The sequence below is a fragment of the Mandrillus leucophaeus genome, unplaced genomic scaffold (genome assembly GCF_000951045.1).
Source record: "Mandrillus leucophaeus isolate KB7577 unplaced genomic scaffold, Mleu.le_1.0 Scaffold467, whole genome shotgun sequence".
Lineage (NCBI taxonomy): Eukaryota > Metazoa > Chordata > Mammalia > Primates > Cercopithecidae > Mandrillus > Mandrillus leucophaeus.
Window position 1 is genome coordinate 167638 of NW_012104998.1, and position 13782 is coordinate 181419.

The 13782-nt window shown below is 42.0% G+C and overlaps 1 protein-coding gene across 1 annotated transcript in view; it reads right to left on the minus strand.

Annotated features, from left to right (window-relative positions):
* Window positions 1–446, minus strand: part of LOC105550155 (dnaJ homolog subfamily C member 8-like) — a 1209-nt gene extending 763 nt beyond the window's left edge. The window contains exons 1-2 of the mRNA XM_011995034.1: window positions 371–446; window positions 98–248 (exon numbers count right to left, since the gene is read on the minus strand). Coding sequence (XP_011850424.1) covers window positions 98–248; window positions 371–446 — 227 coding nt within the window. The remainder of the gene's footprint in view (window positions 1–97; window positions 249–370) is intronic.
* Between the last annotated feature and the right edge of the window lie 13336 nt (window positions 447–13782).

The following is a 13782-nucleotide window of genomic DNA, read 5'->3' on the forward strand; positions in this document are numbered from 1 at the left end:
TCTTGATTTTTGTCAGCATGCACCAAGATGGATAACTGCCGAAACCTCTTTTTTATTTCTTCTTTTTTATTTCACCAAGATGGATAACTGCCGAAACCTCTTTTTTATTTCTTCATCTGTAACTTCAGGATCTATCTGAAGAACCTCAAATGGGTTCAAATTGAAGTAAGAGGAACTAGGACTGGTCAGTCTTTCAGTCTGATTTTTGGATGTTAGAACCAAGTCTTTCTTCTCTATTTGTTTCACCTGAAGATAATGCCAGGGAGAACAAGCACCAGGCAGTCCCAGGAAAACATCCTTGGTGTGACTGTTAGAATTGGAATGCTAGTTGGAATGAATATCCTCTATGCTATATGCTTTCTTTATTCCTCACTGTAGAAGGTCATAAATGCTTCCTCCGTGCTGCCTCCGCCGCCCAAAGTCCCTCTCTCTCCTGAAGCCGCCATTTCCCCACCACTTTTTTAAAAAGTTAAAATCTATAGACAGAAATTATATTTAAGAGTGTAAATTGGCCGGGCGCAGTGGCTTACGCCTGTAATCCCAGCACTTTGGGAGGCCGAGGTGGGCGAATTACAAGGTCAGGAGATCCAGACCATCCTGGCTAACACACCCGTCTCTACTAAAAATAGAAAAAAATTAGCCAGGCGTGGTGGCGGGCGCCTGTAGTCCCAGCTACTCGGTAGGCTGAGGCAGAAGAATGGCGTGAGCCCGGGAGGTGGAGGCTGCAGTGAGCTGAGATTGCACCACTGCACTCCAGCTTGGGCAACAGAGTGAGACTTCATCTTAAAAAAAAATAATAATAAAATAAAATAAAATGTTTCAAGGGCTGCCTGTATGGACAGATGAGATGTTACTTCAGCTTAATAAATTAATATTCAATGTATTAAAGTAACAAAAATATTACTGAAGTTTTTTTTTTAAAAAAAAGAGTGTAAATTAGCACAATCACTTTAAAGACAATTTGTCTAAATCTCATAAATGTGTAAATACACATATCCTATAACCCAGCAATTTTGTAAAATTATAGCAAGAACAGTATTCTCAAACTTTAGTGTGCATCAGAATCACTGAAGAACTTATTAAAAGAGTTTGGTAGGCCCCACCCCACCCCACCCCAGTTTCTGATTTTGTAAGCCTGGGTTAAAGCTCAAGAATTTACATTTCTAACAACTTCCAGGTCATACTGATGCTGCTGGTTCATGCACCACACTTTGAGTATCACTGCCCTGAAGAAACCATCATATATGTGCCTAAGGGGACACATACAAAAAATGTTCACCATAGTATTGTCTATCACCGGTAAGGAAATGGATGAATAAATGTAGAATACAGCAATGAAGTTATGTGAATGAACAACATGAATCCATATGAGTAAATCTCAAATCATAATCTTGAGTGGAAAAGTAATTTGCAAAAGGATACATTTAAGATGCCATTTATGTAAGATTTCATAATAGTATTAATATCCATTATCTACAGATACACTCATATGTACCAAAAGTATGAAAAGCTAGGAAGAATACATATTGGCAAAGGAGTAAGGGAATTGAGATTGCAAAGAGCTTCAAAAGGGGCTTCCATTGTATCTATAATACTGTGTTTTATTAAAACTGACCTAAAGCTCACCCCTTTCCAATGCCCTGCCTTACCCTCCTACCCTGGAAAAGAGAGTTAGTAGAAACATGAGATCGTCCATCCTGTCTAGAGAAAGGCTGCAGAGGATGGTAGAATGGGAACATCCCTCTCTGCACACAAATAATGCAGGAATGAGGATGATCTATTTCACTATTTTTTTTCCCGATCTTCCAAGAAAACTTGAACATTATTATCTGCCTATATTGACGAAAGAAAAGAAAAAGGATAAGGATAGTGTTTTGTTTTTGTTTTATTTTGCTTTGTTTGGGACAGGGTCTTTCTCTCTTGCCCAGGCTGGAGTGAAGTGGCATGACCATGGTTCACTGCAGCCACAGTGCCTTTCTTTAGAGAATGGATACATTTTATCATCATAGTGCATGAGAGGCACAGTAGGAGTCACAAAATCATCAATAATAACAATACTGACATTTGCATAGTACCCCATTTTCAAGCTGTTTTTCTGTAGAACACAGAAAGACACAGTTATATAAAGTAAAAGAAATGCAACATACCCTGATAATGACTTGGTCCCTGACCCCCAAAAACAAAAATTTCCTTCTTCCTATGAATGTATATAACAAATTGTCTTGAAATTGACTGTGCTAATTTACACTCCTAAATATCATTTCAAAGTCTTGGCCGGGCACATTGGCTCAAGCCTATAATCCCCACACTTTGGGAGGCCAAGGCGGGCGGATCACCTGAGGTCAGGAGTTTGAGACCAGCTTGGCCAACACAATGAAACCCTGTCACTACTAAAAATACAAAATTAGCTGGGCATGGTGGCACATGCCTCTAATCCCACCTACTCACTCAGGAGGTTGAGGCAGGAGAATCACTGGAACCCGGGAGGCAGAGGTTGCAGTGATTGCGCCATTATGCTCCAGCCTGGGCAACATGAGCAAAACTCCATCTCAAAAAAAAAAAGCACCAAAGTCTACAGCTTAACTTTTTTTTAAGGTAACTGTTGTCATAGAGAAACTTTGCATCTTAATATATTTTAATATTTGTCCTTACATTTTGTACATTTGGTCTTGTTTATGTTCAGATGTCATAATTTCCTATGTTGTCTTACAACAACTTCCTGTGAACCAAGTCTTGGCTCAATTCTTATCTTCCTATGATCTCAGCTCCCCAGAAACTTCTAAAACTATCACCTCCACACGGAGGCCTTCCTGACTATATAGTCCAAAATAGCATCTCCAATCTCTCTCCAGTTCCTTTCCCTACTTTATATTTGTACATAGTATTTATCACTATCTGACGTTATCTTATATATTACCTTGTTTACTGTCTTTCACTCTATCTAGAATATAAGCTTCATAACACAGAGACTTGTTCCTGGGCGTGTCTAGGCTCAACAACAATGCATGGCCACTAGTAGGGGCCCAATAAATATTTGCTAGATGAATGAATGAATCTGCCTTTCTGTCTCTGTTCATCTTTCTTCCTATTAATATTCTCTCCACTAATTGTGTACATCCTTCAGCGGCTGGTGCACTGCCAATGTACCAAGATATTTCAGTCTTTTGTTTTTAGTTCAATCCCACATTTCCACTGTATAAAAGGCTGCCCTTAAGTCTCACATTTTCCATTAACAGCATTTTATTTTCTACAAAGTAAAACACTCAAAATTGGGTTCCCTTTGCTACCAACTCTTACCACGTATTCTCCCCAAATGTTTCAGCCTTTTGTCACTGTTTATCATTCTTAATATATCTCAGAGTAACCCACCTTAAATCTGAAGTAAGCATTGCCATTTACAAAGTATTTTAACACCGATGATCTTAACTCCTCAAACCTTACAAAACTGGGCTTTTATCTAAAGAAATGAAGCTTATGGGCTGGGCGCAGTGGCTCAGGCCTGTAATTTCAGCACTTCGGGAGCCGAGGTGGGTGGATCACCAGGTCAGGAGTTCAAGACGAGCCTGACCAAGATGGTGAAACCACGTCTCTACTAAAAATACAAAAAAATTAGACAGGCATGGTGGCGGACTCCTGTAATCCCAGCTACTCAGGAGGCTGAGGCAGAGAATTGCTTGAACCTGGGAGGCGGAGGTAGCAGAGAGCTGAGATGGCACCACGGCACGCCAGCCTGGGCAACAGAGCAAGACTCCGTCTCAGAAAAGAAAAGAAAAGAGCTTATGTTCACACAAAAACCTGTACATGAATATTTATAGCAGTTTCATTTGTAAGAGCCCAAAACTGTAAACAACTATTCTTCAACAGTTGAATGGATAAACTGGTACCCCCATATAATGGTGCACTACTCATTAATAAGAAGGAAAAAACTATTAACACATATAGCAATGTGGATAGATTTCAAAGGCATTACACTGAGTGAAAAAAGCCAATCTCAAAAGTTGAAATATTATATAATTCCATTTATGTAACATTCTCAAAATGACAAAATTATAATGATGGCAAATGGATCAGTCAGTGCCAGGGCTTAGGGACAGGGGACAGTGTGACTATGAGGGATAATACAAGGAGTTTATTTGTGATGATAGCACAATTCTGTATCCTGATCATGGTAGTGGTTACACAACCCTATATATGAGACAGAATTTCATAGAACTTGTATACTGAAAAAAAGCTGTGTAAGAACTGTGAAATCTGAATAAGATCTGTAGTTATGATTAACATTGTACCAGCATCATTTTGCTGGTTTTGATAATATTAGCACTGAAGAAAGATGGGTGAAGGATATAGGGAACTCTCTATACTATTTTGCAACTTCTTATGAACATAAATTTTTTCAAAATAAAAAGTTTAAATGATGTATAATTATAGGAATTATATATAAAATATGAAAACTGACATTTTTAATTAGAACTATCAACTAAAAATTTTACATTGAGGAGATTCTCAATTGCAAACACTAGCACCATTTTTTTTTTTTTTTTTTTTTTTTGAAACAGAGTCTCACTCTGTTTCCCAGGCTGAAATGCAGTGGCACAGTCTCGTCTCACTGCTGCCTCAGCCTTCCAGCCTCAAGCAATTCTCCTGTCTCAGCCTCCTGAGTAGCTGGGAATATAGGTGCCCTCCACAACACCCAGCTAATTTTTGTATTTTTAGTACAGACAGGGTTTCGCCATGTTGGCCAGACTGGTCTTGAACTCCTGGCCTCAAGTGATCCTCCCACCTCGGCTTCCCAAAGTGATGGGATTACAGATGTGAGCCACCACGCTTGGCCTAGCACCATGTTTAATACTGTGTAGTTCTGCATATTCTGACCCATTCCGAAAACTTAATAAAAGAGTGACACCCTAAATTGGTACCCAATAGTCATGATTAATAAGAAGCAAATTTAATTTTACTAACCTAGAGCCAAAGTTGCCAATCAAAGTTTTAAGAATAATTGCTTACACTGAGATAGTCTGTTTTCACTTCTGTAAGCCAAGGTCTGTCATCAACTGTGCAGGAACCACCAAAAATGCAATGTGATTACAGAGGCATGGGTTTAATTGAATGTGCTAAATAAAACCTTGTTATATGCAAAAATCTAATGTAATTTTAATCTGTAATCCTTCACTTGTGAATTTTGTCTGAATTATGTATATATGGTACACATAATTTTGTAAATAAACACCTACTTATTAAACAACAACAAAAAACCACCATTAACCCTGTGGCAGTCATAGTGATAGCAAGTGGCAGCGGCAACAGCAGTGCACATGTGTTAGGGTTCTCCAAAGGCACTGTGGTAAGGGTTCACATCGATTCATTTCCTCCTCACAACAGCCATCTGAGGAAGTATCAGCCCTTCATACAGATAAAAGTATTGAGACACAGAGAGGTTAAGTAACTTATCTAAGTTACAGAGGTACTAACAGTAACTGGCAGAGCAGGGAATTTCTGATTCCATGTCTACTGCTTTGCCCATATGTAACAGTGCCTTGATCTTTACCTGCCTCTTCACTTTCAACTTCCCTTCTGTCAATCCATGTATAAGTTTTCCCATTGCTGCCATAACAAATTACCACAAATTTAGTGGCTTAAACAATACGAATGTATTATGTAACAATTCTGAAGGTCAGAAGTCCAAAATGAATCTCACTGGGCTGAAATCAAGGGGGCAGCAGAACTGTGCTCTTCTGGAGCTCTAGAGAAGACTCGATTTCCTGATCTTTTTCCAGCATCGCTTGGCTTGTGGCCTCATCCCTCCACCTTCAAAGCCAGCAACATCAGGCCATGTCTTTTTCACACTGCCATTTCCCTGTTTCTTTTCTGCCTTCCTCATCTGTTTATAAGTACTCTTATGGTTACACTGGGCCCACCTGGATAAGACAGACTAATCTCCCTATCTCAAGGTCATCTGATTAACATCCTTAATTCTATCTGCAGCCTAAATTCCCTTTTGCCATATAACCTAACATAATCACAAATTCTAAGAATTAGGACTAAGATGTCTATCTGGGACGGGCAGTGGGGGCGGGGGACAGCATTGTTCTACCTGTCACTAGCCATAATGCTGGCATTGAAGTAAGCTTTTTATCACTTCAGATGTATTTAACCCTTGCTAAATGTTTCAAATCATATTTCTTTGCTTTTCCTATAAGTTTTATTCAAACTTTTTCATTTATATGTTTATATTCTTGCCTTATTAACAATTCAGCATGGTTTAGGAATACACACTGGAGTAAAGAAAATTATAATTTATGTTCTCACTTATAAGTATGAGCTAAACTATGAGGGCACAAAGGCACAAGAATGATGCAATGAACTTTGGGGACTTGTGGGGGAAGGCTGGGAGGCCGGTGAAGGATGGAAGACTGCATATTGGGTACAGTGTACACTGCTTAGGTGACAGGTGCACTAAAATCTCAGAAATCACCACCAAAGAACTTATCCATGTAACCAAAAACCTCCTGTACCCCAAAAACTATTGAAATAAAAAAATGTAAAAAAGGAAATTATAATTTTAAAAAATCAGGCTGGCTGGCCACGGTGGCTCACACCTGTAATTTCAGCACTTTGGGAGGCCAAGGCGGGTAGATCACGAGGCCGTGAGATCAAGACCATCCTCGCCAACATGGTGAAACCCCGTCTCTACTAAAAATACAAAAATTAGCAGAGCATGGTGGCGTGTGCCTGTAGTCCCAGCTACTCAGGAGGCTGAGGCAGGAGAATCGATTGAACCCAGGAGGCAGAGGTGGAAGTGAGTGGAGATCATGCCACTGCACTCCAGCTTGGGCGACAGAGTGAGTCTCCATCTCAAAAAACTAAATAAATAAATAAATAAATAAATAAATAATCGGGCTAATTTTGGGCCAAATCCAATATGCAAATATTTAAATTTCTATGTAGGCCAGGTGCGGTAGCTCACGCCCGTAATCCCAGCACTTTGGAAGGCCAAGGCAGATGGATCGCTTGTGTCCAGGAGTTTGAGACCAGCCTGTGCAACATAGTGAGATCCTGTCTCTATGAAAAACGCAAAAATTAGCTGGGTGTGGTTGCACACACCTGCAGTCCAAGATACTCATGAGGCTGAGATGGGAGGATTGCTTGAGCTCAGGAGGTTGAGGCTGCAATGACCTGTGATCACACCAGTGCACTCCAGCCTGGGCAACAGAAGGATACTCTGTCTCAAAAAGAAAGAAAAGGCTGGGCGCGGTGGCTCACACCTATAATCCCAGCACTTTGGGAGGCCAAGGCGGGTGGATCACGAGGTCAGGAGATGGAGACCATCCTGGCCAACATGGTGAAACCCCGTCTCTACTAAAAATACAAAAATTAGCCAGGTGTGGTGGCAGGCGCCTGGAGTCCCAGCTACTCAGTAGGCTGAGGCAGGAGAATCGCTTGAACCAGGGAGGCGGAGATTGCAGTGAGCTGAAGTCGCGCCACTGCACTCCAGTCTGGCATTGGAGCGAGACTCCCTCAAAAAAGGAAAGGAAAGGAAAAAGGAGAGGGGAGGGGAGCGGAGGAGAAAGGAAAGGAAAAAGGAAAGGAAACGAAAGGAAAAAGGAAAGGAAACGAAAGGAAAAAGGAAAGATAAGGAAAGGGGAAAAATTGAAAAGAAAATAGTCGTGCCCGCGTCAAAGGAAAAATTGTCTCTGCAGTTCCACCAAGTCCCAGGAGGTGGCGGTAACACCATACAAACCGGTTCCAGCTTGATCTCTTTATTGAAAGAATCCATCTCCTTTTGTCATTGAGGTTACCGCATTTTAGTGTGACTTGATGGGCCCTGTCTGTAATTTAACAATATTGGAATCAAATTCTGATATCTAATCACATGGATATAAGCTCTATTAGATTTCAATTAGCATTCACTCTAATTTGATTACAAGGCTTCAGCCATTCAAATGGCTAATAGGGAGACATTTAGATAATTGCAGCTGTCTGGGGTTATTACATTTGCTATCATTTTCACAGAGTGATTCATGTAAAGACTGGGCCATAAAAATCTGTTTGTGTTGGTGGAAACAAGGCATGATGGCTTACTGGGGTTGGCAGCACTATTAAGCATTTTGCTATTGTGGTCTGGCATTTCGGATTTTTTAAATTATGATGGCAAATATGATGGATATTTAGGATTAGTGTTTACCATTTATCTGTATTCCAAAGAAATATTCTTGATTATTCATCCACAATATTGTTTCATTTGACATAAAAAAAAGTATTAGTCAAGTTTCCTTTTCATCTTTTTTAATTGAACTGAATTACATTTAAATTGAATACATTAACCACACCAAAACTTACCTCCTGCACAAAAGCCTTCCTCAGTAAATGGAATCAGGATCTTTGTTCTCACCTAAGATTACTCCTAAGTGTAAACACTAGATAGAGGTGTTTGACCAAAATTGCTAGAGCCCTTGGCAAGGATGTTAAAGACTTGCTTTAAGTGTAAAAGGAACAGTTGGATTAAATGACCTTAAAGGTCACTTCTAGCTCTTACAGTCTAAGAGTTTAGAGATCAATAACAGCAAAAAGTGTCCCTGTCCCAAACAGCTGTCAGATCCTAGGAGCAGAAGCAGCTAGGATCTTGAAGTAACCCACATGTGATGTGTTATTCTAGGTGGAGCAGCAGGGCCTGCTCTAGAGATGTTGGCAAGTCACCTACAGAAAGTCACCCTCTACTCTATGTGGGCCCCCGAGAGCCAATTCAAGTCTGGAAAGAAAAAAGTCGTCAGTGAAAACTCATATGTTGTGTTGTGTTTTGTTTTTGAGATGGTATGTTCCTCTGCCACCCAGGCTGGAGTGCACTGGCACTATCTGGACTCACTGCAACCTCTGCCTCCCAGGTTCAAGCAATTCTCCAGCCTCAGCCTCCTAAGTAGCTGGGATTACAGGAGAGCACCACCATACCTGGCTAATTTTTTAAATGTAGTAGAGACGGGGTTTCACCATGTTGGCCAGGTTGGCCTTGAACTCCTGACCTCAACTGATCCACCCGCCTTGGCCTCCCAAAGTGCTGGGATTACAGGTGTGAGCCACCACGCCCGGCCAGAGCCACTGTGTCTGGTCTGGCTTTATATCCAATATTTTATAATTTGTACCCACAGATAACTTGACAATTTGCCAATATGACTTCAAAATTTCATTCTGTTCAAGATAATAAATGTAGTCTCTGAAGGCTTAAAACAAAAATGTGAGGGAGGCTTGCATTTTTTTGTAGTTGTTCTGCTAGAAAATATTTCTCACATACCAATAGGAAAACATTCATATTCACAAATACCCCTACATCCTCAGAAGTCTAAGACATTTTATTTTAGAATATATTCTCTTAGAGTTCAGGACTGCATCTTTATAGTCTCAAGTTTTTTTTGCAGGACCTAGCTCCAGGTTCCAAGACAACATAGTCAAGCACTAGATTCAGGGGGTACATGTGCACATTTGTGACAAGGGTGTATTAAGCGATGCTGAGGTTTGGCGTATAATGGAACCTGTCACCCAGGTAGTGAGCAAAGTACCCAGGAGCTAGTTTTTCAGTCTTTTCCCCTGCTCCCTCCCTTCTCCCTTCTGTAGTCCTCATTGTCTACCGTTCCCATCTTTATGTCCATGTGACCCAGTGTTTAGTTCCCACTTATAAGTGATAACACGCAGCATTTGGTTTTCTGCTCCTGCACTAATTCACTTAGGATAATGACCTCCAGCTGCATCTGTGTTGCTGCAAGGGGCATGATTTTTTTTCCACAATTTTCTTAGACCAATGATCTATTCAGCCTAGTAATCTGCCTTTGACTGTGGCAACTATGGTACTTTGAAGATTTCTATTTGTTCGAATATAAGTGTAGTAACCTTCCAGGATGACAAAAAGTCCTTTAATGTATTAATGAGGTTTTTTCCCCATTGCAGGTGGTTGTGGGTGGGCCAAGACCCAAAAGCTTGACCATAAAAAGAACCGAAGGTCTGAGCCACAGCTCACAACTCATAAGGGTGGGGTTAATTTTTCCCAGAAGTGTAGATGATGAAATTCATAATACAGAAAAAATGTGGTAGACATTGCCAGGGCAATTCACTTGGAATTTAGTGAAGCTGAAGATAGAAGTTGGGGTGTGGGTTGGGGGAGGATGGGGTAGGGCACATTTATACATAAAAGGTGGCCAAAGAAACCTATTTCCTTCCATTTATGTCTCTCCATATGGGTCTGTACTCTGTTGCTTTGGGAAAACAAGCAACTTGGCACACTGATCAGCCACTTTGTGGAGGGAACTTCGATACCCTTTAGGGTTGGGAGCTCCTGGGGCCCACTCAAGGCTGGGACCTAAAGTTCCCTCAAAAGTATGTTTTAAAGCAAGAGAAATAGAGTGATATTTTCTAGGGGAATTTACTAAATATTGTCAAAGCAGTTCCTAAGGTCCCAGCATTGATCTGGCATTCTGTTACCTCTGATTTCATTTCCTATTACTCCTGTGAGTCACACGACTTCCCCCACACTGACTCCCTGCTGCTGTCCCTGAGGGTGTGTCCTTCTCCAGGCCTCTGCACTCACTGAAGACCACCTGGCCCCTCCTTCCTGGACAGCTACATAGCTCATGCTCTTCATTCAGGTCTTCACTTCAGCCAGGCATGGTGGCTCACACTTGTACGCCCAGCACTTTGGGAGGCCAAGGCGGGTGGATTGTCTGAGCCCAGAAGTTCAAGACCAGCCTGGGCACCGTGGTGAGACACTGTCTCTACTAAATATGCAAAAAAAAAAAAAAAAAAAATTAGCCGGGCGTGCAGGTGCATGCCTGTAACAGTCTCAGCTACTTGGGAAGCTGAGGTAGGAGGATCGCTTGAGCCTAAGAGGTCAAGGCTGCAGTGAGCCGAGATCGCCTAATTGCACTCTAGCCTGGGCAACATAGTGAGGCCTTGTCTCAAAAAAAAAAGTATTTACTTCATGGTTGCCTTCTTGTCTATTCTGGTCCCCCTACCTAAAATGTCAACATCCTCTCCTTTCCTACATTTCTATACTTTTTCTTGATTTCTTTTTTCCTTAGCACTCTCACGAACAAATTATATTCTTTTATTTTGTGTCATTTGTATCTCCTGTACAAGGTAAACTCTCTGAGGACAGAGGTTTTTTTGTTCCTTTTTTTTTTTTTTTGGAGACAAAGTCTTACTCTGTCGCCCAGGCTGGAGTGCAGTGGTGCAATCTCGGCTCACTGCAGCCTCAACCTCTTAGGCTCAGGTGATTCTTACGCCTCAGCCTCCCAAGTAGCTGGGACTATAGGTGCACGCCACCACACCTGGCTAATTTTTGTATTATTTATATTTTTATTTTGAGATGGGTTTTTGCCATGTTGCCCAGGCTGGTCTCAGATTCCTGGGCTCAAGCAATCCTCCTGCCTTGGCCTCCCAAAATGTTGGAAGTAGGAATTACAGGTGTGAGCCACTGCGTCTGGCCTCTGAGGGCAAAGTATTTTACTATATCTTTAATGCCCAGAACAGTGTCTATCTAGAACAGCTTGAGTTTTTTGAATGAATAAAGTTCAAGGAGACTGTTTGCATGAAGAAAATATTCTTTTTAAGCAAACTAATAATATAAGGAGGGTTTCTGAGAAAATGATTAAGCAACCTGAAAGACAACTGGCTTCTAGAATCCTCGAGTACTTTAAGTGTTAGAGATAAAGAGGCTTATACAGAGCAGTGGTCCTCAATGTGGTCCTGGGCCAGAAGCAATAGGTAACCTGCAACTGGTAAGAAATGCATTCTCAGGCCCCAACCCAGATTTACTGAATAAAAATCTCTGGGGTGGGGCCCAGCAAGCTGTGGTTTAACGAACCCTCCAGGTGACTCTAATACAAGCCAAAGTCTGAGAACCGACCACTGATATAGAGGAAGGAGCACCAGGCTCAGTGTCTAGAGATCTGGGTTTTAGTCCAATTTGTTTAATTGTGTGACCTTGAACACATCACTTAACTTCATCAACTTCTATCTGTCTACTGATAAAATGAAAGAGATGCCATGGTTTTCATTATGTGCTTTTAATGAAATAATTGTAAATCTTTGAATCACAGCCTTGAAGGAGCCCTTTAGTTAGCCTTGTAATTGTGTATTTAAAAGTAATTAAATATCATATCTTTTATTTATTTATTTATTTATTTTGAGACGGAGTCTCGCTCTGTCGCCTGGGCTGGAGTGCAGTGGCGCGATCTCGGCTCACTGCAAGTTCCGCCTCCTGGGTTCACACCATTCTCCTGCCTCAGCCTCCTGAGTAGCTGGGACTACAGGCACCCGCCGCCACACCCGGCTAATTTTTTTTGTATTTTAGTAGAGACAGGGTTTCACCGTGTTAGCCAGGATGGTCTCCATCTCCTGACCTCGTGATTCGCCCGTCTTGGCCTCCCAAAGTGCTGGGATTACAGGCGTGAGCCACTGCGGCCGGCCAAATATCATATCTTAAATAAACCTTTCTTTTCTTTCAGTCTGGCCTTTTTCTTCTCAAGTTAGCCTGAATTCATGAGCTTTAGCATATCTGTGTAGTTTCCTATAGACACACAATCTTGCCATACTTGACACCTTGTTTACAAAGGCCACTTTCTTGTACTTCTCACAAGAAGTACAGCCCTCTCTTCTGCTTTTCCTCAGTTTCCTTGGTTGGCTTCTCAGCCAAGCTCACCTCTTTGGGTGTTCCCAGTCTTGGTGTTTGGACTTCTACACACAATTCCTGGGTGGCTTTGTCCATTTCTCAAATAAGCCAATGACTTCCAATATATTGCATGCTTTTAGAACTCTCCACATTAAATTGGCTGTTTGTATCTACGAGGATCTTGAAATTAATACATCCAAGATGGAGCCCATCATCTTCCCCTCAACCTGCTTTTCCTCCTGTTTTTCCATTAAGTAACCAAAGTCAGAAACAGAGCTCCTAGATTCTTCCCTGTCTCCTTCACATCCAATCAGTCACTCAGACCTCGAAATCCTTGTTCTTAGATCTCTCTGTAGCCATCTCACTTTCCAGTCACTGTCTTTTTTTTTTGTTTTTTTTTTCACAGGAGAGTCTTGCTCTGTTGCCCAGGCTGGAGTGCAGGAGTGCAGTGGTGCTATATCTCGGCTCACTGCAACCTCCACCTCCCAGGTTCAAGTGATTCTCCTGCCTCAGTCTCCCAAGTGGCTGGGATTACAGGCACGCGCCACCACATTCAGCTAATTTTTTTATATTTAGTAGAGACGAGGTTTCGTCATGTTGGCCAGGCTGGTCTCAAACTCCTGACCTCAGGTGATTCACCTGCCTCAGCCTCCCAAAGTGCTGGGATTACAGGCATGAGTCACTGCACCCAGCCTCCAGTCACTGTCTTTAACTGGCCACCAGCCTCAAGCCCAACCTACTCCAGTTTATTTACCACACTGTCTTCTAAGGCATACACCTGATCAGTGACCCACCACAGCTTTCAGGGTGCAGGCCCAGCTTCTCGGCTCGGTCACATGGCTGTGTGCTGTGTCTCTCCTGCCTACTCATATCCCTCTACCACACAGCAAGCCCTGTGAAGCTGCTTTCACACCTCCCAGCCCACCACAGGCTTAATCCTCTACCTGCACATCCTTCTTCCCACTCCTGACTCTGACTTGTCTTTCAATAGCTGCCCTGGACCATCCCTCTCAGTGTGGCATGGTTTCCCCCGCCTCATGCTCCTAGGCCACTTTGTTCAGGCCTCAGCCACATCTCTGATCACTCCCTACTAGCACCAGTCATTTACCTGCTGGTCTTCTCACCAGCCT